Source organism: Monodelphis domestica, chromosome 2 (assembly GCF_027887165.1).
Source record: "Monodelphis domestica isolate mMonDom1 chromosome 2, mMonDom1.pri, whole genome shotgun sequence".
Classification (NCBI taxonomy): domain Eukaryota; kingdom Metazoa; phylum Chordata; class Mammalia; order Didelphimorphia; family Didelphidae; genus Monodelphis; species Monodelphis domestica.
The window spans coordinates 532858949-532881451 of record NC_077228.1 but is presented as its reverse complement, the minus strand read 5'-3'; the positions used below and the strand labels follow the sequence as shown (position 1 = coordinate 532881451).

The window sequence follows — 22503 nt, the reverse complement described above, 5'->3', positions numbered from 1 at the left end:
GTTTTTTTTCAATCATATGTAGAAACAATTTTTGACAATTGTTTTCTGACATTTTGTGATTCAGATTCTCTCCCTCCCTCCCTCCCCAAAGGGGTAAATAATTTGGTGTAGGTTATGTCAGAACTTTTATGCAATACATATTTTCATATTCCCATGTTATGACTAAAGGCAGATATCATATATAAGATAACAAAAATTTCCAAGGGAAATAAAGTGGAGAGTAGCATGCTTTGATCCTCAATCAGACTCCAACATCCTTCTTGGGCTGTGGAGAGCATTTTCATCATGAGTCCCTTGTAGTTATCTTGGAGACTTGTTTTGCTGATAATGGTTTGGTCCTTCAGAGCTGATCATCATAGAATATTTATGTTACTGTATATACTGTTCTCCTGTTTCTACTCCCTTCACTTTGCATTAGTTCATAGAAGTCTTTCCAGGTTTTTCTGAACTCATACTGTTCATTATTCCTTATGATGTAATAGTATTCTATTACAACCATATACCATAGATTGTTCAGCCATTCCCCAACAATTGAAACCCCCTCAATTTCTAGTTCTTTAATACTACAAAAAGAGCTGCTAAAAATATTTTGGTTCAGGTAGGTCCTTTTCCCTATCTCTGATCTCTTGGGGGTACAGACTCAGTTGTGGTATTGCTGAGTTAAAGGGTATGCACAATTTTACGGCCCTTTGGGCAGTGACGTGTGCTCTTCAGAATAACTGGATTGAGTCACAGTTTTGAACTTTATGTTAAGATTGAACTCTGCTCACCTTGGGGTAGGGAGACCTGTTCCAAGCTTTAGGCTTTTTTCTGTTGCTGTTTTAATTGGTTCGAAATTCCCTTTGTTCTGAAAAAAAGTTGTTTTAGCGGTCCTTGGACTATGGGCTGCCCTAGGGCAAATGACTGAGAGCCCCAGGAATGTGTCTACACAAGGGACTCTCACTTACCTGCATTTCTCTGGGTGCTCATCACGCTTGTTATTGAAATCCAGGGAGATCTTGGCATCAAGCCCAATTCCAAAGTAGTTATTCATGACACACTTCTCGGTGTAACATTCTCTATAAAATTTCATTTTAAAAATAGGACTTGCATTAGTCCTTTTATTTTTGAAGGTCCCAAGGCTCAATGATTTTATTCCATGACCTGATGGCCAACAGCCCTTCTAATGCCAGAGCATAACCTTTTCAAGTGCACAGGCTCACAGACTATCTCTACTCCCTGAGGCTACTCCCGGGAGGGTAGTCTCAGGACCTTCTCCTCTCCCTCCCTCCCCTTTCTGCCCAGGATGCTGCTATTGTCACATAGGATCTCTTTTCTGGCCCGTTCTCCGGCAACACTTGAAATGCCAGGGCTGAAGAACTGGGAGACTTGTTCTGGGCACCCTGGGCTATAGGCTTGTTTCTCATCTCCCAATACAAACCCAGGCTCTACAGACTCTTTAGTGCACAGCCCAATGGTAGCCTCCTAAGCTGGCGTGGAGATCTACCCAGCATGATCAAAATAGGGTCAAGCAGCAAATCCCTCCAACCTTTTTGGAGATCTGCGCTCTTTCAATCATGTCTCCCCATTGCCCTGTATACTCACAAATTTTCTGGCTCAGTGTTAAAGGGATCTGCATTGATTAGCAAACGACTGATGACTGAACCACCAGGTAAGGAACTGGACATCCCAGCCCGAATATCTGAAAGGCAAAGAGGGGAAGATAAAACAGGTGTGCCCCTCTGTGGCTGGCTGGCGGGTCTTTGTCTTTTTCTGGCTTATAATAATGGTAGCAAAAATAAAAAGAAATCCACAGGATGAACACGATCAATTTTGGAGGCTGAGAATCAGGAGCGGCAACAAACTTTTCTTGACTTGACATGCAAACAGAGGAGCTCCGCAAAGCTTGAGTAAGCAAAGGCTTTGGGAGATTTCTGGGACTTCTAAAGTCCTGTCCAGTTCCAACATTCCTTCTCAATCAATTGCTCTTATACCCCTGGGCTACCTGTTGTGTCTTTCTTCATACCCAGCCCAGCTTCCTTGCAGTCACAAATGTTTCTGATAATGTATTTTACATCCCTTATTACATCACAAGTCATCACTACTAAAGTGCTATGGACTCTTTATGCCCATATGCCTCCATTCCATTCTCCTCTGTATTATCTGTCATTTTGATTCTTTTGTGATTATAGTGTTGAATGATTCAAAGGCAAAGACAGCACCAGGGTTAAAAAAGATGGATTTTTGTGGTAGTGAGTCGTCTGTGATAACCCAAAACACTGCAAACGTTCTCAGATGGGACTCAGCCCTTTGTCTTTCTCCTCCTCAGGTCCGGGCTCCTCTCCCTGTTCGAGGTAGATGAACTGACAGACTAATTCAAAGTGCTGTCTCGTACAGGTGAACGCCACCGTTTGCAACACCTATTTTTCATCCACTTTGTATTCCCACGTGAGTGGCCACACCAGTCTTCCTCACATTCTTGTCTTCCTGGCCCTTTGGGACGTGGAGTCACTGGTAGACCTTGTATTTGGAGAACTTCTCGCCATCAGCAGGGAGCAGAAAAGGCTGTCCTAGCCTTGCCTGTTGTTTCACTCCATGAAGCTGCTCTACAACATGCTAAAGCTGCAGTCGTCTCCCAGACTTCCCTATCCCAGGATTTGGCCCACATAAGAAAAGCACCTTCGGGCCCTTCTCCTCCAAGTGAAGCTAGTTGTGCTTCTGTGACCTTCTTGGCCTCCAAACTCCAGATCAAAAATACTCGGGAACAAGCGCTGTTCCCCAACAGAGAAAAGGCCCAGCATCCTTCAGAGGAGCTGGGAGGCCCCACCTGGCCCTCACTGGATTGGTGACGGGGACAAAAATGGGAAGGGATCCTCTCCGGAAGGGCCAGAAGAAAGCAGGCTCTGGTGGGTGCCCAGCCCTTCCGGAAAGCCCTTTGGGGCTATACGGAAAGCTCTCAGGACTTGGTGATGCCACTGCCAGGTCTGTGCCCCACACAGAGCAGAAAAGACGGCCAGAGGAGCCGTCGGCTGTGGCGAAGAAGCAGCAGTGAAGAGGGGAGGCAGAGGGCCTGGAAGGAGCCCCCCCTGCAGTGCCCAGGCCCACAGAACGGCCGGCGTCTTGGGCCTCCCTCCGGTTCTGAGACGTTTCTCTGCTCTCCTCAAGCCTCCGGCACTTCCCTTTCCTCCTCGCCCTCAGCTGGGGGCTCCCCTCCAATTTCCCCGTGAACAAGGAGGCCCCTGGATGGGAACTCCCTGCATCCAAGACGCCTGTTCTCCGACAACGAGGTGGCCGTTCCCCTTGCCGAGGGAGGCCAAGCCCTCTCGACATGCCCTTGATGCCATCTTGTCCGGCCTCGACTGGCCTCTCCAAGCGCCGGTGTCCGAGCTCCGGGTCCCGTCCCTGCACTGTGCTGTCAGGACCGCCGTTGCGCTCATTCGCTCCTCATTTGGGGAGGCTCTTCTCGGCCTCGCAGGCTGGGTCGGTGCCGGCCAAGCTCCCTCCTGGACGGCCCCTGCTCTCTGCGTGACCTCGGTGACCTCCTCCGCTCCCGCGGCCTTCACTGCCCTTCTTCGCAGATGACCCCCCTGCAGAGCTCCTGTCCGCCACCACCAAGGAGCCTCCTTAAGCCCAACTGAAGGCCGCCACAAGGGAAGCTCCCCTCCTCCAACACAGCTCCTTGGAGCTGCCCGAGGGGCCGCCATGCTCTGGCGCTCCCCATGGCGGCCAGCACCTGCCATTCCTAGCCCAACCACGGCTCTTCCGCGGCCCATCCCCCTTTGGGACCCCCCTCCCCGCTCTTCCTCCAGCACTGGACAGCAGAGGGGCTCTTCTCTCCCCTGCCGCCACCTGCGCCGCCGGCCTGCCAAACCAAGTGAGACCCCTGGCCGGGGCAGCCCCCGCCCCCACCCAAGCAGGCCCCGCGGCCACTCCGAGCCGAGCCGGCTCTGGCTCCCACTCACTTGGGTACAGGATCTTGGTGTTCAGCATCGGCAAGCTGTCCCGGTTTCCTGTCTGGGGGGGAAGAGACGCGGAGCTGCCCAGCGACAAGCCTCCTTTGTTGATGAGCTTTTCACAAGGGGATTTGGGTACTGCAAGAGACCAGCGGACGCCCAGAGTTAAAGGGCGCGCATCGCGGAGGGACACAAGAGGGAGGGCCTCGCTGCAGAAGGGGAGAACAAGGAAGGGGCCAGCTCTGAGGGAGGAGGCGCAGGAGCAGCCTGGGGGGGGGGGGACAGCCCGCCGGGCTCCTGCTCCCCGCCGGCCCGCCACAGAAGTCGGGGCCCGGCTCCTGCTCCCCGCCGGCCCGCCACAGAAGTCGGGGCCCGGCTCCTGCTCCCCGCCGGCCCGCCACAGAAGTCGGGGCCCGGCTCCTGCTCCCCGCCGGCCCGCCACAGAAGTCGGGGCCCGGCTCCTGCTCCCCGCCGGCCCGCCCGCCACAGAAGTCGGGGCCCAGCTCCTGCTCCCCGCCGGCCCGCCACAGAAGTCGGGGCCCGGCTCCTGCTCCCCGCCGGCCCGCCACAGAAGTCGGGGCCCGGCTCCTGCTCCCCGCCGGCCCGCCACAGAAGTCGGGGCCCGGCTCCTGCTCCCCGCCGGCCCGCCACAGAAGTCGGGGCCCGGCTCCTGCTCCCCGCCGGCCCGCCACAGAAGTCGGGGCCCGGCTCCTGCTGCCCGCCGGCCTGCCACAGAAGTTGCCAGCGAGCTGTCGGTTGTCGGGGAGCCCAGACCCCGCGAGAGGCCCCGTCAGGGCTCCTCTCGCTCTCTCACGGGAGCGGGCCATCCCCAAAGGGCCATCTGGCCCGTGTGTGCGGACAGCAGGGGCAGGAAGGAGCAGGGAGAGCCCGCTGTGTCTGGCTCCTGAAGGCAGGCTCTACGCGCCCACATGAGGGGGGTCCAGGGAGAGCGAGAAACGTCTGGGCCCAGAAGGAGCCGGGGCTTCCTCGGCAGCCCCTTCCCCTCCCGGGGCTCCAGGAGGGGACACGGAGGTGGGCGGGGGCGGGGGGGGGGCAGACGTCCGCAGGCGCTGACCACAGTACCTTTGCGGTGGCTTCTCCCTCGGGACACGCTGCCGTTCCCGCCGTGAGACGACTGCAGGGAGACTTTGTCCTCTGCCTTCGGCTCGGTGCCTTCGTCAGTCACGGAGAGCCCCAAGAGGAAGCCTTCCTGCTCCTGGGTCTGGGCGTTCTGCTCGTCGACCGCTGGGGAAAGAACGGAGGAAGCTGCCGGCCTGGACAGGGACGGCCGAGCCAGCTGACCGTCATGCCGGACCTCAGGGGAGCCAGACGGGCCCGTGTGAAAATCAACTTGAAAAACGGGAATTTGAATAGGGAGAAAGACTGCCGGAGGGGAGCCGAGCCAGGGCCTCTCGGCAAGCCCTCCGAGGCTTCCTGCCGCTAGAGGAGCGCAAGCGAGGCCGGCGCCGGCTCTGAACTGTGGGGAGACCACAAGGCCCTCCTGTCCGACGGGCGGGCGTGCTCCCCGCACAGCAGGCGGGCGTGCCCGGAGGGCAGGGCACTGTGGGACAGGCTGGGCCCAGGAGTCTCAGCCTTTACCTCGGGAGGGCGGGCAAGGGGCGGTCGGTGACTTGCCCAGGGTCACACGGCTAGGCAGTGGCCGCGGGCCGGCCCGGAGGGCCCAGTCTGACTCCTGCCGGGGCCTTCCGTGGACCACGCAGGCGGTACCTTTCTCTGCGTGTTCTATGATCTGTCGGATGGCTTTCTTCAGGCTGTTGGCTCTGAGCATGAGCTGCTCCCGAGGCCGGAAGATCTGGGGCCGGGCCGGGCAGGCCGAGCCGATGGGGCGCTCCGTGGCGGAGGCGCAGACCCCGCCGGCACCGTCCTCCATCTCTTCGGCAATGGTGGGCGGAGGGTTGGGCAGGGAAGAGGAAGCCTGGGACTCGTCGTTGAGCGTCTTCAGGAGAGAGTCCAGCTTCTCCTTGAGCACGGAGCACTGGAAGGAGAGACCGGGAGCCTCAGCACTCGCCCGGCCCCGGCCGGCCCTCCCCCTCCCCGCCTGCTGCCGCCCCGCACGTGCCTTCCTGGCCATGACCTCCGACTCCTCCGAGCTCTCGGTGGCCTTCTCGTACGCCTTCCCCACTCGGGCCACAAAGTCCTTGACAGTCTCACAGAGCACCCTGGCGGGAGGGAGAGGGGGGTCAGGGGTGGGGCCGTGGGGCGCGCAGCCCCCCAGCCTCAGGGAAGCCTTCCGGCCCAGGCGCTGCTCTCGGGGACGTACTTGGCCGAGGAGATGACCACGGAGTGCTGGTCTGAGGTCAGGATTTTGGACAGGTGAGCAGCCACCGAGTCTTCGTAGAAGAGAATCTGCTGGACCTGGGGGCGCAGATGGGGGGGGGACGATGGGCAGCGGCCCCCGAGATGGAGAGGCGGACGGAGGCCCAGCGCCCACCCCAGAGGCTGGCCCGGCCCTGTCTCCAGCCCGGAGACACCTTCCTCAGCGCTGGAAGGGAGATGAGCCTGGCGGCTGCTCTGGCCACCACGGAGGGGAAAGGAAGCCCCGTGCCTGGCCCGAGGAAGGCGCTGCCTGAGGAGAGTCCCCGGCGGGTCTCCCCACATGGGCAACAGCTCCTTCTCCGGCTCCCTGACGGGGATCCCCGTGCCTGGGCCTCTCCCCTGACCATGCAGCACCGGCCTCGCTCTCTCCTTCTCCCACTCTCACGCTTTAAGGAAACAATCCCTCCCCGGGCGTCCTCCACAGCCCGGCCTCCACCCTGGGCTCAGAAGCCTGAGCCTCGCTGCCCACACAACTGCCCGATGGCAGCTGAGCTCCCAGAGGCCGAGCGAGGGCAAGGATGCTCCGTGTCTGAAAGGGGGGGCTATGCAGCCAGTGGGGGCAGCGGCAGAAGCAAAGGCAGGGAGGTAGGAAGGAAGCCGGCCCGGGCCACTGAGCATGAGAGGCCCAACCTGACCAAAGACGGGGTCCGTGTGGTGGAGGAGCGGGCAGTGGCAGGAAGGGGCTCAGAGTCAAGTCAATCCCAAGGCCGGCCTGGATGACCAGGACAGCAGCCGTTCCCCGCCTCCCGGCCCCTTGCCTGACCGCCCCAAAGCCCTGAGAAAACAAAAACAGGCTCCTTGGCACCAGAGGCTGCCCCAGGCGTGAGGAAAGAGGGAGCCAAGGAGGGTTCTGGAGCAGAGGAGCGGCCCAGTGAGAGATGCTTCAAGATGGTGGCGGGGGAGGAGGGAAGAGCGTGGCAGCGGGAAGGGGTGCAGCCAGGGGCTTTTGGAGAAACTCCCCAGAAGGGGCCAAAGGGTGAGCTGAGGCACCGGCGAGGGGCGGGGGGACCGGGTACCTCCGAGTCCTCACTGAAGTCTTCGGCTGCCATGGAGGACGACGGCTGGCGAGGCAGTTTGGTTTCATACACCATGATGCTCCACCTGGGAGTTGGGGAACCAACATTGAGCCTAATGAGCTGCCGGTTCTTCCTATCCATCGAAGGGGAGGGAGAGCCCTGAAGGCCAGCACCAGCGCCGGTGCCCCGCCCCCGCCCCGCCCCGGGGAGCTCTCCTTCTATCCTGGCTCTGGCTGGGGGTCCCTTCGGCAACAGAGGGCGGCAGAAAATGCCGAAAAGCAGGTGGCAAACCGAGGCTCCCGGGTGGGCCGATGCAGCCTCCTTTATTCGGGGAGTATCCTGGCCCCCGCCCGGCTGAGGCATGAGGACGGTTCCTAAGGAGGCCAGGCTGCCTCTGCTCTCTCTGGAGCCCATGGTGACGCCTGTGGGCAGTGCCAGGGGGCACGGAGTGTGCCCAGCAATCCTGGCTGCCTCGGCCATGGGATGTGGCTCTTCCAGGAGCCTCTGGCCTCCGGGATGCCCCGTCCCTTGCCAGGTGAGGCCTCAGAAAGGAGAGACCCAAAGGCCACTGTCGGGCCACCGGGCCGGGCCTCAGCCTGCAGGGCGATCCGGGCTTGCAGGAACCGTCCCCCGCACTGCGCGGCTCCACGCCTCGGCTCGGGCAGCCCCTCCTCTAGCCCACGGCTGCCCGCCTGGCCCTGCCCATCCTCAATGGCGTGGCTGGCACAGAGGGCCTCGGGAGGGGCCGGGAGGGCGGCCAGAGCCTCCCCGGCCCCTCCCCTCGGGGCGGCCCTCAGGGAGCAGGAGAGCAGGAGGGGCACCAGGGAGGCGGCGTCCATCCTTCGGCGTGGGGGGACACGACGAGCGGCCGAGGCCCCCCCAACCCGCCGTCCTGCATTTGCCAGCGAGGTCGAGGGTCCGAGCTTGGCCCTCTCCCATCCACCCCTCTGTCCGCGGTCACAGCGCCCCCCCGGCCGGCCCACTCACCGGTCCAGCATCTTGGTGCTGGCTCTCTCCAGCTTCTCCAGGATCTGCGGCAGCTGAGCGTCGTCGTCGCAGGCCGAGCCCCAGCCCAGCACCCGGGCCAGGTCGTTTCCCGTCCCGAGGGGCAGCACGCCCAGCTGGCACTGCGGAGGAGAGGGAAACGGGAGCTGGTGGGCAGCAGGCCGCCCCGGGGGGCTTCTGCCTCGCTCGCCGGGCCCGACTCCCCCTTTGTCTGCCGCCACGACCCGAGCCCTCGCAGCTGCCACCCTCTTCCCGCTGTGCCTCCCCAGGGGACAGCCTGAAAGGCATCAGCCCCGGCTCACACGGTTTCTGGGAGCTGACTACGGAGGCCTGGCCTGGACGCAGCCCCTCCGAGCCCATGACCCGCTGCTTAGAGCTCAGACGGGGGTCTCAAGGGCTCTGGTGGCTCCCCGCACCGGCCTTCAAGGCCCCTCACAAGGTGGCCGACCCCGCCCCATCCCAGCCCGCAGGGCTCCCAGGCCAGGGGGTGCCCGCTGCCTCCCTCCGGGCTGCGGCGCTCAGGGGTCCGAGGCCCCACGGACCACCCACGGGACCAAGGCCGGGAGACGCTCCGGGACGGCGAGGCGCCCGACTTCCCACGAGGTGGCGGGGCCACGGCGTGCTGGGGCAAGTCTCCCCCCGGGAATGTCCCCCAGAGAGTGGGCCCTTCAGGGCTCCCCGTCTCTGCTCCTCGGAGGGTCCGCGCGGACCAGGACAGACGCCTGGACGGCTCCCCGAATCCTCCCGCCAAAGGCAGCGACGTCTCCCGGGGCCGGGCTCGCACCCTGCCCGCCCGCCGGCCTCCGGCCTGGCGCCCTCCTCGGTACCTGCTTGTGCAGGCTGAGGCTGTCGATCTCGGACAGCACCCAGCCCACGCTGCCGTCCCCGCCGCACACCAGGATCCGGAACGTGTCGAACTTCTGGAACAGACGCAAACTGCGGCGAAGGGAGCCGCCGTCACCGCCTCTGCCCCCCCCACCCGTGAGGCGCCAAGAGCCTGCCCCGCCTCCCGCCAGCGCAGTGACCCTGGGCGAGTCACTCACCCCTGCCCACCCGACCGCTCTGGAGCCCTGGCCGCCTGGGGCGGGGCCCTACCCGAGGTGGGGTCCTCCGTTCATGAGGTCAAAGACCTGGGCCGGGTTCAGCAGCTGTTTGAATCGTCTGAGAAACTTCACTCCCTGGTTGTCTCCGCTTTTGGAGTTGACGAAGACCAGCAACGGGCTCGTGCATGACGGGGGACACGTGGCCTTCCAGAAGCCTGGATGGGGGGGGGGGGCGCTGAGGGGGCGTCTCCCTCCCTCTTCCCCTCCCCCCGCCTCGGACACCCACCAGGCCCGGCTCCGCCCCCGCCGCCCCCCTGACTCGCCCCCCCGCCCCCCCGCCCCCTCGGCTGTCGGGGGAGACGCCGCTCTCCTGGCCGCCGGGCGCCACCCACCGTCAGAGTCGATGCTGTTCAGCGCGGTCGGGGGGATGACGGACACCTTGCACAGGCCCAGGGGGCACTTGGCCAGCAGGGACTCCTTGCAGGACGTGTGCACCTGGAAGGGCACCGCGCGGGCCGGGAGGCCCCGTCTTACATGGAGCGGCCGGAGGCGGCCGGTGTGCCCCCCCCCGCCCCCCCCCCGGCGGCCCGGCCGCTCACCATGGCCTTGCACCAGAGGCAGCGCCAGTCCTGCAGCCGGAGGACGCTGCCGCACGTCTTCTCGCACACCGTGCACTTGGCGCTCACCGGCAGGTTGCCCTCCAGCCACTGGTGGGGCATCGAGATCTGCAGGGCAAGCGGAGGCTGAGCGGCCGAAGCCCCCCAGCCCGGGGCCCCCCGAGGGCGCGCGGCGGCTCCTACCCCGTCCTCGTCCTCCCGGATGTCCTTCCCGATGGAAGCCAGCGTCGTCCACTTGCAGTTGTTGGTCGCCCGAACGGCGCAGCGCTTGTGGGCCTTGAACTTGCACACTGGGGAAGGGGGGCACGCGGCAGTGACCCGGGAGGCCCGGCCCCTCCTCCACGCCCCCCCGCGCCCCTCCCGGCCTCCCCAGGGCACGCACCTTCACAAGAGAGCCCGTGGGACGTGACCCCGGACAGCGCCTCCCGGCACACGTTGCAGTAGGTGGGCCGCGCGTGGGAGCAGGCGTACCAGTTGTGCATGCCCGAGAAGTGGTCCATGCTGTACTGGGCGGACTGTGGAAGAGGGGGCTCATGAAGCCCACGGGCAGCTGGGAGAAGCTAAAACGGGGGCTGATGGGCCCTCCTAACAAGCAGCAGGCCAAGAACCTGGGGCTGAGGAGCCCCCGCCCCAGGCGTCTGTGAGCTGGGGGAGGGCCAACGAGGGGCCCAGCCCCCGGCCTGGCCTCCCCAAGGGCCCCCGACACAGACCGCCCCCTCCCCGGCCCGGCACCTCAAAGTGCTCTCGGCTCTGCACGGTCTTCAGGGTGGCGATCCAGTCCTCCATCTCCTTGCGGTTATCGGCACACAGGATGAGCTTCCGACACGGGGTGATGACCTGGGGGCGGGGCGTGCGCTGAGCACAGGCGGGAGCCGCCGGGCACGCCTGACCACTCACCCCCCCTTCTTTGGGGCTCGGTACGCAGGGGGTTTCCTTTGGAGGGGTCCCCGCGGCCTTGAGTGCCCAGGCTGGTGGGGGAGCCGACGTGCCAACAGCAAGGCTGGCAGGGGATCTCGGAGGGAGGACACCATCTCTGCCAGGCTCACAAGAGCGTGGGCAGGGAGCTGGAAGCCCGTCTTGGCACAGATAAGGAAACTGAGGCACACACCGGGGAGCGAGCCGCGAGGGAGAAGCTGGGAACAGGGCCGGCCCTCCCACACTGGAACGGCCCGTCTCTACAACCGCAGCAATATGCTCTACGCTGATGACTTGAACTCAAACCTCCCTCCCTCTGCCCAGGCCAGCGAGGGGCCCCTCGAAACGGGCCCAGGGCGGTGAATGCGCAGCATCGGGGCTCCCCGACCACTCCTGATCCCTCTGAAGAGATGAGGGTCGGCTTCAAAGGCGTGGAAGGCTGGGCAGCACGTGACCTTGTGGTAACGCTCGCCGGAGCTCCCTCAGGGCCAAGGCTGGCACCCCAATGCCCTCTGGGTCATGGTGCTGCTCGAGGGGCAGACCCTCGCCTAAACCGGGGCAGGCAGAGCCAAGCGGGCGCGAGGATGGACGCTGCCCACGCGATGCCGGGAGGGCACCAGGGTACAAAACCTGGCGGGAACCAGCACATTCCTCCTGGCTGCGTTTTCCTGCCATCCTGTGACGCAGGGCTGCGTGCCAGCCCCAGCCATCCACGGGCCACAGTGCATCCTCCATCTCCAGGACAACGGAGCGGCCTCCGGGGCAGCAGCGGTCCTGCCCCAGCCCCCATCTTCTCCCTCGTCTGGGCCAGGGCTCCCCTCGAGGGCAGAATCCTCGATGCCGCTGGCGACTCGGCGTGGCACGGCAGGGAGCCGGCGTTTCCAGTGGTGGCGACAGCTAGGCAAGAGCCCTGGCGGGAGGCCCTGCCTGGGGGAGTGGACTGTGTGTCTGTCCACAGAAGAGCTCGGGTGGAGCTGGCCACCCAGCCGTGGAAACTCACAAAGACCTTCTCCTAAGGATGGAGGGAGCTGCAGACTGTGTCTGTGCTGACACAGGACAGCCCCAATGAACTCTGGGGCTTGGGCTCCGCTTCGTGGAGGTCAGTTCTAGCCAGGCAGACTCTGTCCTGGGTCCCTTCCCCACTGGAACATCTAAGCACAGTGACGACCAACTTCTCATTTTAAAAAGAAACTTCAGTCTCAGGCACTTGTTGAACTTGAACATCTCATGAATTCTAGGCATTTTCAACAACAAAACTGGAATCAACGGAACAAGACTGAAGACGGCTTCCTGGATTTTAGCTACGTCAGCTCCAAAGGTGAAACAGTATTTTTACGAAAAAACGAAATATCGGACCACAAAGCCAAGTCATTTCAGATTTAGAAATGGGTAATATTAGCAGCTACCTCATTCTTCCCTTTCCTGTTTATTCAAAGCCTAGAAAAGAAACATGAGATTTCCTGCTTTTTAAATCCAAAACTGATTTCTCAATTTAGAATGAATTGGTCCAAAGAAGGAAGCATTTTTCCGGTCCCTCAGGAGAAGCTTTTCCCATCCAGCAGCTGTTCCCAGTCCTGCTGGTGGGCCCTGACGCCTGTGGGGAATCACACCCTGGTCGAGGTTGCTGGTCTCATGTGCCATCATGCTCTTGCTCAGGCTTTCCCCCCATATAGGTTCTCCTTGGAGGCTTTCTCATAAACATGACGAATGTCCTGGGGGAAATAAGCCTCATCCTACCAGGTGCTGGCTTTGCCAAAGTGGGGGGTTCTCAGCCTCTTCTGGCAGCCACCCGAGTCCTAAGGATGGCAACAGGAAGGCTTCAGAGGGCCTTCCCCTTGGCTTGATCTACAGATGTTCACTCTAAACACAACGGGCAACCAGGGCCAACATGCTTGGGTCTAGAAGGCTTGGGCTTGATGGAAGGGGAACAAGAAGAGAGCACCCACTATGTGCCAGGCACTGTGCTAAGCATTTTATAATTATTGTTTTGTTTGAGACTCATAATAACACTGGAGAATTCTTGAACAAGATGGTAAAATAGAGATTGAAAGAACCCACAAATCATCTCCTGCATTAAATCCCCAAAAGACAACTCCCAGGAATTTTAGGAACAAGTTCAAGAGCTCCCAGGCCAATGAGAAAATACTACAAGCATCTAGAAAGAAACAATTCTGATATTATGGAGACCCAGTCAGGATCACACAGGATCTAGCAGCCTCCATGCTGAAAAACCAGAAGGCTTGGAATATGATATTTTGGAAGGCAAGGGAACTGGGTCTACAACCAAGAATCACCTACCCAGCAAAACTATCTTCTTTCAGGGGAAAGTATGGGCATTTAAGAAAATAGATTTCCAAACACCCCTGAAGAAAAGACAAGGCTTAAACAGAACATTTGAAGTTCAAATACAAAATCCAAAAGAAGCATAAAAAGGTAAATGAGAAAGAGAAAAAATTGAAGAACAAATTGTTTATATTCATATAAGGAAAGATGATATCTGTAACTCTTAAAAATTGTTATCATTATCATAAAGGGGGTGGTAGTAAGCTGTTTAGGTTGACATGTCAAAAAATAAAACTAGCGAGGGGGAAACGAGGATAATACTAAGAGAAATAGGAAAAGAGAAGTATAATGGGAGTAAATTATATCACATAAAGAAGCACAGTGTGGGGAGAGCACAGAAAATAATAATACAATGTAAGGGAGGAAGAGGGTGGTGATAGGTAACACTTAAGCCTTACTCTCATGGAAATTGGCTCAAGGAGTGAAGAACAGCCAGATTCATTAGGGTATAGAATTGTGTCTTATCCTATAGAGAAGTAGAAGGGGAAAGAGAAATGGGGTGGTGGAAGGGAGAAATACAAAGGAGAGGGAAGGGGAGACATTGACTAAAAGCAAAATACTGGAGAGGAGGGAAAGAGTGAAAGGAGAAAGGACAGGATTAAAAGAGGAATACAAGACAAAGGGAAATACACAGACAGTAATCATAAATGTGAATGTAAATGGGATGAACTCACCCATAAAACAGAAGTGCATAGCGCAATGGATTAAAAACCAGAATCTTAGCATATGTTGTTTACAAGAAAAACACATGAGGCAGACAGACACACACAAGGTAAAGGTAAGAGGCTGGAGCAGAATCTATTGGGTTTTAACTGAGACAAAGAAGGCAGGAGTAAAAAATCATGATCTCAGACAAAGCTAAAGCAAAAATAGATTTGATTAAAAAAGAGAGAAGAGAGGTAATTTACATCTTGATAAAAGGTAGCACAATGAAGAAATATCAGTACTCAACACATATGCAACAAATGGTATAGCTACCAGATTTTTAAAGGAGCTTAAGGAGGAAATAGATAGTAAAACCATACTAGTGGGGAACCTCAACCTTCCCCTATCAGAACTAGATAAACCAAACAAAAAAAAAATAATAATAAGTAAGGGAAGTGAATGAAATGTTAGAAAAATTAGAGTTAATAGATATCTGGAGAAAATTCAACATGGTTAAAAAGAAATATACCTTCTTTTCAGCAGCACATGGTACCATATGACAACCCTGTAGGGCTAGTATTATTCCCATTTCCAGATAAGGAAACTGAGACAGAAGTTGTGACTTACCCAGGGTCATACAGCTAGTCTGTCACTGAGGCTGCATTTGTATTCTGTTCTTCCTGACTACAAGTATGGTACTCTGTGTACCCCGGCACCCCCTGCTGCCTGTGAGGCCTGGCCATGCCTTCAATGCTTGCTATAAGACTCTGGGGCCGAGCCACGCAGAGGTGGGTTATGGATGGCCTGTGCCAGGGGATGGAATCACAGATCTCCAAAGTCCTCCTGCCTACTCTGTCCGTAGCTGCATTAAATGAAGTAAATACTCATTGGGGGTTTTTCTTATCAATAACACTTGAGAAGGTCTCAGGGCTCTGAGCCCAAATGAAGGGCCACCCCTGGGTTCCCAGTGGTGAGCAGAGTATGGCGACTGGCCTCACAGTCTTCTGACCCTGTGGTTGAACTCGGCAGACTTTGGAAGATTGTGAACGCAGAAGAATGGGCTCTTTCTTTTTAAACGTTTGCCTTCTCTATATTAGAATGATTCTGTGTATTGGTTCCAAGACAGAAGAGTGGTCAAGGCTGACAATAGGGGTTCAGTGACTTGCCCACGGCCTCACAACTAGGCAGTGTCTGAGATAAGATTTGAACCCAGGACCTCCCGCCTCCAGGCCTGGCTCTCTGCCCCCTGAGCCACCCAGTGGGCTCCATGGAAAGGGGTTCTTTTTGAAAAGCTGCACCAGGTCCATCCAGTTGCAGGAGATCCCCCTCCCCATGGTGGCTGATGTCACAGACTGGCCAGGGACTGCAGGGGCTCTCGGGTCCTCTCCATCCCACCCCAGATTGATCTCAGTTCGATATTCCACCTGACGCCTCCTCTTCAGACTGGCCACCCAGCCACAGACTCCTGCTGTATCTCCCATCGGGGATTCCTCAAGCTCCAAAGCCCTGAATTTTCAGTTCTGCCCTCCTCACACACCCTGACAAAGGCCTCCCCTCGGCCTCCCTTAAGTCGGAGGGGGCCAGAATGGGCCCTTGGATCTCCCAGACCATCCTCCCCAAGACAGGGCCCTGGAGGGTGCGTAAGCCCTGCGGAAAGCGGCACAGCCCTTCTGACCGCCATCCCCACAAGGCCCACAAGGCTGCAAAGGCCTGTGGGAACACTGACGCGGTCGTCCTGGTGGTCAGCTCGGTGGACTCTCTAAACTAGTCCGTGAAATTTGGAATCATACCGAAAAGGCCACCAGCCCGCCCACTGGCCTGGGCCCCCCCGAGGAGGCCGAAAAAGGCCTGCAGAAGGCCCCAAAGAGTCAGGGACCGCATGGTGGGGGCGGAGCCCCCTCTTCCTGCACCCTGAGAGACAACCAATCCGAAGTGCGGATCAATGGGGTCAATGGGCAAGCGGCAGAGCTGGAAGGTCAACCTCCACACCAAGGTGGCCAGTAGTCCTACCCGTTTGGGACAATGAAGTGTGGGGGCGTCTGGGAAAGGGAGCGAGTGATATGTAAAAGAACAATCGAGACATTTCTGAGAAATATCGAAGAAGAGGCTCCAATCGTGGCTATCCTGGCTTTCCTACCTCGGAGCCGCCCCACCCCCTCTGCTCCTCCCGTTTGCCATTTCCCAGCGTGCCTCCTTCACCGGCACTCTACACCCACGGGCCCCACCTCAGCAAAGGGCAGGCTTGGGGTCCAGGTGGGCACTGTCCCTTGCAAGCAGCTTCACTCCAACCTGTCTGCCTGTCTGCCCGCCTGCCTGCCTGTCTGTCTGTCTGCCTGCCTGTCTGTCTGTCTATCTGTCTGCCTGCCTGCCTCCCTGCCTGTCTGTCTGCCTGTCTGCCCGCCCGCCTGTCTGCCTGCCTGCCTGCCTGCCCATCTGTCTGTCTGCCTGCCTGCCTGTCTGTCTGCCCATCTGTCTGTCTGCCTGCCTGTCTGTCTGCCTGCCTGCCTGCCCACCTGTCTGCCTGTCTGCTTCCCTGCCTGTTTGCCTGCCTGCCTGCCTGCCTGCCTGCCTGTCTGCTTCCCTGCCTGTCTGTCTGCCTGTCTGCTTCCCTGCCTGCCTGTCTGCCTATCTGTCTGTCTGTCTGCCTGCCTGTCTGTCTGTCTGTCTGTCTGCCTGCCTGCCTGCCTGCCTGCCTCCCTGCCTGTCTGTCTGCCTGTCTGCCCGCCCGCCTGTCTGCCTGCCTGCCTGCCTGCCCATCTGTCTGTCTGCCTGCCTGCCCGCCTGCCTGCCCGCCTGTCTGTCTGCCCACCTGTCTGTCTGCCTGTCTGCTTCCCTGCCTGTCTGCCTGCCTGCCTGTCTGCTTCCCTGCCTGTCTGTCTGCCTGTCTGCTTCCCTGCCTGTCTGTCTGCCTGTCTGTCTGCCTGCCTGTCTGCCCGCCCGCCTGTCTGCCTGCCTGCCTGTCTGTCTGTCTGCCTGCCTGCCTGCCTGCCTCCCTGCCTGTCTGTCTGCCTGTCTGCCTGCCTGTCTGCCCGCCCGCCTGTCTGCCTGCCTGCCTGTCTGTCTGCCTGCCTGTCTGTCTGTCTGTCTGCCTGCCTGTCTGTCTGTCTGCCTGCCTGCCTGCCTGCCTCCCTGCCTGTCTGTCTGCCTGTCTGCCTGCCTGTCTGCCCGCCCGCCTGTCTGCCTGCCTGCCTGCCTGTCTGTCTGCCTGCCTGCCTGTCTGTCTGTCTGCCTGTCTGCCCGCCTGTCTGTCTGCCTGCCTGCCTGCCTGTCTGTCTGTCTGCCTGCCTGCCTGTCTGTCTGTCTGCCTGCCTGCCTGCCTGCCTCCCTGCCTGTCTGTCTGCCTGTCTGCCCGCCCGCCTGTCTGCCTGCCTGCCTGCCTGTCTGTCTGCCTGCCTGTCTGTCTGTCTGCCTGTCCGCCCGCCTGTCTGCCTGCCTGCCTGCCTGCCTGCCTGCCTGCCTGTCTGTCTGTCTGCCTGTCTGCCTGTCTGCCTGCCTGTCTGTCTGCCTGCCTGCCTGTCTGTCTGTCTGCCTGTCCGCCCGCCTGTCTGCCTGCCTGCCTGCCTGCCTGCCTGCCTGCCTGCCTGCCTGTCTGTCTGTCTGCCTGTCTGCCTGCCTGTCTGTCTGCCTGTCTGTCTGTCTGCCTGCCTGCCTGCCTGCCTGCCTGCCTGTCTGTCTGTCTGCCTGCCTGCCTGCCTGCCTGCCTGTCTGGTGGGGGGGGGGGGAGCAGGCCTTGGTCCTGAGCTGATGGCATGCTGGGTACCACAGGAAGGCCTACGGACCAGTGAGTTGCCTCAGCCTTGGCTGTTTGCTCCCAGGCCCCAAAGGTGCCCCCAGGGGCTGCCCACATGCCATCGCAGGGGAGCCCCTCATGGGGTCATGCTCTAGACCAGCCAAAGGGGCCGCTCCCCAACGTCGGCCTTCTTGTGTTCTTGCAGCTGCTGCAGCGATGAGCCAGGGAGAGGCTAAAAGGCTCCTAGAAGGATTTTCTGAGATCCTGAAACACCCCATCCACAAGAGGATGGAAAGTGGCATGGCCCCTACCTTGGGGGAGTGGGCATCCCATGGGGGGGCGTGTCTGGGAGCCACCCAGAGCGGCCCAAGAGGGACGGCAGGAAGGAGGCTGGGGAGGCCTTGGGGTAGAATGAGGAGGGACGGCATCCCAGGGAGGGCACCTCTGCCAGGGCAAGGCCATGGTGGCTGGACTGTCAGGTAGAAGATGCAGGGAGGGGTCAGAAGAAGCTCCTAGAATTAGTGAGGAGGAGCAACTGGTGGGTGAGCCTGGCTCCTGGAGCGTCACTCTGGTGGCTGACTGAGGGATAGGCGGGAGTCCTGGATCAGCCAATGGGATGCTCCAGCAGCGGTCCAGGGCAGCGAAGAGGATGGCCTGAACCATGAGAGGGGGCACAGATCCTGGATAGGGGAAAGAGACTCAGCCAAGGTCACCTGGCTGTGTGGAGTAAAGGAGAGCCAAGGCTGAGGTTGCAGAGGGAGGCCTTCCATGGCCAAAGGCGGTTTAGGAAGTGGTGGGTTTGGAGGAAAGATGAAGGGCAGCCGGTCTGACATGCCTACAGGTAGCTGAGCGTCTGGCCCAGCTCTCCGGAGGCACCTCAGCAGGCAGGCACGAGCCAAGGTGCCCGCGAGGGAGTAGCCAGCCAGGATGCCCACAGGAGCAGGGGCTTCCCCAAGAGCCACGGAGGGGAGAGGACCCCCAAGGGCCCTGGTGTCCGAGGCCATAACAAGTCATCGAGGGCCCCAAGAACGAGCCAGATTTCTGGGAAAAGTGACAACTGCCAGGCCCAGGGGACCCCCCAGTCCTGTGTTGTGACAACCTGATTTCTCACTTTCATGTGAGAGGGAGGGTGCCGTAGCTAGTAAGAGAGCAGCGCCCAGGGGCAGGAGCCCTTCTCCTGGCCCCCCTTCTGCCCACCTGTGATAAGCCAGGAGCGGGGGAAAGCTGGGCTTCCGCTCCCATCTCCCATCTCCCATCACCCAGCTGGCCTCTGGGCCCAACTCGCTTCATTTTCCCACAATTAAAATTGAGTTTAGACACTCAACATCCTGTTTACACCATTTAGCCAAGAGTCAGTTACGCCTAAGTCAACAAAGAAGAAAATGAGTAGATGCCTGTGGGCCCCGAGCACTCCGGAATGCCAGGCGGCCCTGAAAAGCCCTTTTCCCAACAAGTTCTAGGCCCTGCCACCATGGCTCTGGCCGAGAGGCACCACTAGCCAGACACACACAGTACGCCTGAGCTGACCCATGCTGAGGAACCGCCGGGAGCCATCAAGACCACGCTGTTTGACACGGTCCACATGGAAACTGGGGACGGCAAAGCAGCCCCCAGGAAGGATGGAAACACCCACTGAAATCCCCCTAAGTGACTTTCATTAATAATATCCCCTTATTATTGGAATTGCCATGATTATTGTTCTTACTTAGCCCCAGGAAAAACAGATGAGAGCAACATGCTGGTGGGGTTAATACAGATGTCCCACTCTGCCCCCCAGGATATTACCAGGAGAGCCCACTTACAAAATTAAACCTAAGGATTCTTCTATACCCACTTAGAGAGGACCCTCTTTTCTAGGCATAAAAACTTCTGGCAAATCTGTGCTCTGAATTCCCTAACCTATATCTGGGTCATGTTAATTCTACCCTCTGATCCTGCACTTAGCAACAATGTTTCATTGAATGTCTCCCTGGGCTTCCTGTCTGTTGTTAGGTTCCATGAAAACATGTATGTTGAGAATGAAACCATGTGCCAAGTAGATGTGTGATCATGAGGATATAAAATAAAGCCAGGCCTCAGCCAAGGTGGAGTAGTTTATCCTGTCCCACTTCCAAGACCCCATCCCCTGTGGGAGGCTGGCCACCCCTCAGCAACTGGCACCCGGGGCCCAGGGACTCTTGGCTAGGTAAGTCCCCCTCCCCCAGATATAAAAAAGGCCCCCTGGAACAGAAGGCTCTCTCCAATTTCGGATAGTTAGGATCCCACCAAGGGTGCTGCAGACCCCCTGTAAGTGAGTATAGGTAAGGAGGGGTGGGTAAATTCATAACTTTTGAGAACTTAAAAAGGAAAAGGGGCACAGTGAATCAAAAGAAAGAAAGCTATTTAATGGAAAAACTTACTGTCCTGCAGGAAACAGCAAAGGTGAAGGACAAGAAGAGCCTGGAGGCCTGATGTCCAGGGAATTGGCAGAAGCAAGAAAACAGGAGGCAAAGACAGGATAAAAGCTAAATCCATTCAGGCAAACGAGAAAAGGATCCGAGGCCTTGGGAAGTAGAGAGGGCCCAGAGTGGGTTCCAAATTCCCATAAAGCACTTGAGGGTGACAGTTGCCCAAGGAGGGGGCCCTGGGGCTGGTGAAACAGAGGCGGGCCCTGCAGCCTGTGCTTGGGAAGACCCAGAAAAGGAGGCCCTTCAGAAAGCTGTCTCTCTCATACATGTCAAACTATCAAAAAACTTTTATAAAATTAGAAAAAATAACAAGGAACAAAAAATCAAGAATATCAGGGAACTAATGAAACAAAGTGTGAAGGATGGAGGCCCAATAGAACCAGATCTTAAACTGTACTAAAAGCAGTGGTCATCAGAACAATCTGGTAATGGCTAAGAGACAGATTAGGGGTAAATAAACACAAAGACCCCAGCTTTGGGGATAAGAACTCACTATTTGGCAAAAACTGCTGGGAAAATTGGAAAACAGTATGGGAGAGATTAGGTTTAAATCAACATCTCATTCCATACTGAGTAAATGTCTTAACTATAAAGTGATATCTTAAGCAAATTAGGTGAACATGGAATAGTATACCTGTCAGATCTGTGGGCAAGGAAAGAATTTAGGACCAAGTAAGGGACAGAAAACATTACAAGATGTGAAATGAGTAAATTTGATTATATTAAATTTAAAAGGTTTTGTAAGAACAAAACCAATGCAACCAAGATTAAAAGGGAAGCAACAAACTGGGAAAAAATTTTTATAACAAATTTCTCTGACAAAGGTCAAATTTCTCAAATCTATAAAGAACTAAGTATAAGAAATCACATCATTTCCCAATTGACAAATGGTAAAGGGATGGGGGCAGCTCGGTAGCTCAGTGGATTGAGAGCCAGGCCTAAAGACAGGAGGTCCTAGGTTCAAATCTGACCTCAGACACTTCCCAACTGTGTGACTCTTCTGCCTTGGAACCAATACACAGTACTGATTCCAAGACGGAAGGTGAGGGGTTGAGTGACAAAATATATGTATAACCCAGTAGAATTGCTTGTCAGCTCTAGGAGGGGGGAGGGACGAGGGGAGGGAGACATGAATCTTGTAACCAAGGAAAAAATTAGAAGTTAAAATAAAAAGAAAGCTGCCTCTCTGGCTTCTGTCGGCAAATCTAGCCACACATACTCGCTGGCTGTGAAACCTCAGGCAACCACTAGACCTGTTTGCCTCAGTTTCCTGAACTGTAAAATGGGGATCCCAGAGATCATGTTTGTAAAGAAGTGCTTAGCCCAGTGCCTGCATGGAGTAGCTGCTCTCTAAGAGCTGCTTCTTCCTCCTTTCTTCATTTAAAAAATGCTCCCATGGGGATGGCGGGGTGGCTGGAGTCAGGAGGTCCTGGAATCCAATCTGGCCCCAGATGCTTCCGAGCTATGTGACCCTAGACAAGTCACTTCACCCTGACGGCCCGGGCCGCACCACTCCTTTGCCTCAGAACTGATCCCTAGGGTTGGTTCTAGACAGAAGGAAAGGGCTTAAGGAAGACAGACGGACAGACTGCTCTGTGCTCACAGGCTGGTGCCCATCACCTCCTGGCACCTCTGTCCAAAGAGCCAGGCCATGGGCAGCCCCTGTCCTCCCCACAGATGCTGTTCAGCCACCAGCAAAGTGCTCAGCCCGCTGCAGGAATGGTCAAGGCCTGGTGGGTGCCACAGAGACGGGTGGCAGACGGAGGAAAGAACGCCTCCAGGCCCCGATCCGGCACACCGGCACCAGGTTCTGTGGGCCTCAGGTTACCGTCAGGGCGCTGCCACCTGTACAGAATCTCTGTGGTGGGCCCCAAAGCCCCGTGGCTACCTCCGGCTTTGGGCTCCCCAGCTCCTCGCTGGCAGGCCAGGGGGCGCTCTGTGCCCTCCGACCGGGGCCCCGCCGCCTCTGGGCTCTATTCTGGGTGCTGGGAGCGACCGGGAGGCCCTGGAAAGACTGTGAAGGGGATCTAACCCAGGCAGGGGGCAAGGAAAGAGCGACCGAGCCTGGAGCGGTCGCTGTCCTGGGCCCCCCAAAGGCGCACAGGAACACCCGGGGCCCTCCAGCCTCTCCCCTCCCGGCCTCGGCCTCGGCCCCTGCAAGAAGGACGCCCTTTCGGGACGGGGTGAGGCTCGGCTGCCCGTGGAGGGCACACGAGGTGGAGGTCGGCGGCGGCACCTCCACGCCTGTGCCAGCCTCCAAGCGCCGGCCCCGCCCGCAGGGGGGCAGAACCGGTTCTGCGGAGAGGCCGGCAGTCCTGGGCGCTGTGGACATTGGCCCGGCCTGTGTTTACCCAGGGCTCCCTGTGCAAATGCTGCCTGCGGGGGCGGGGAAGCAAGAGAGCTGACTGGGGGGGGGGGGGCGCGCAGGGACCCGGCCCCGGGGCACGAACTCTGCCGGAGGGGGGCACAAGGC

The 22503-nt window shown here is 58.4% G+C and overlaps 1 protein-coding gene across 4 annotated transcripts in view; it reads right to left on the bottom strand.

Moving 5' to 3' along the window:
• Positions 1-22503, bottom strand: part of DGKD (diacylglycerol kinase delta) — a 60109-nt gene that overhangs the window by 17150 nt on the left and 20456 nt on the right. For all 4 annotated transcript variants that reach the window (XM_056819982.1, XM_056819983.1, XM_056819986.1 and 1 more), the window contains 16 exons: positions 10683-10787; positions 10333-10465; positions 10134-10240; positions 9933-10058; positions 9726-9828; positions 9386-9548; positions 9118-9226; positions 8273-8412; positions 7286-7370; positions 6214-6308; positions 6013-6112; positions 5661-5928; positions 5016-5177; positions 3942-4070; positions 1585-1681; positions 948-1058 (listed from right to left, as the gene is read on the bottom strand). In XM_056819982.1, the coding sequence (XP_056675960.1) occupies positions 948-1058; positions 1585-1681; positions 3942-4070; positions 5016-5177; positions 5661-5928; positions 6013-6112; positions 6214-6308; positions 7286-7370; positions 8273-8412; positions 9118-9226; positions 9386-9548; positions 9726-9828; positions 9933-10058; positions 10134-10240; positions 10333-10465; positions 10683-10787 (2033 nt within the window). The remainder of the gene's footprint in view (positions 1-947; positions 1059-1584; positions 1682-3941; positions 4071-5015; positions 5178-5660; positions 5929-6012; positions 6113-6213; positions 6309-7285; positions 7371-8272; positions 8413-9117; positions 9227-9385; positions 9549-9725; positions 9829-9932; positions 10059-10133; positions 10241-10332; positions 10466-10682; positions 10788-22503) is intronic.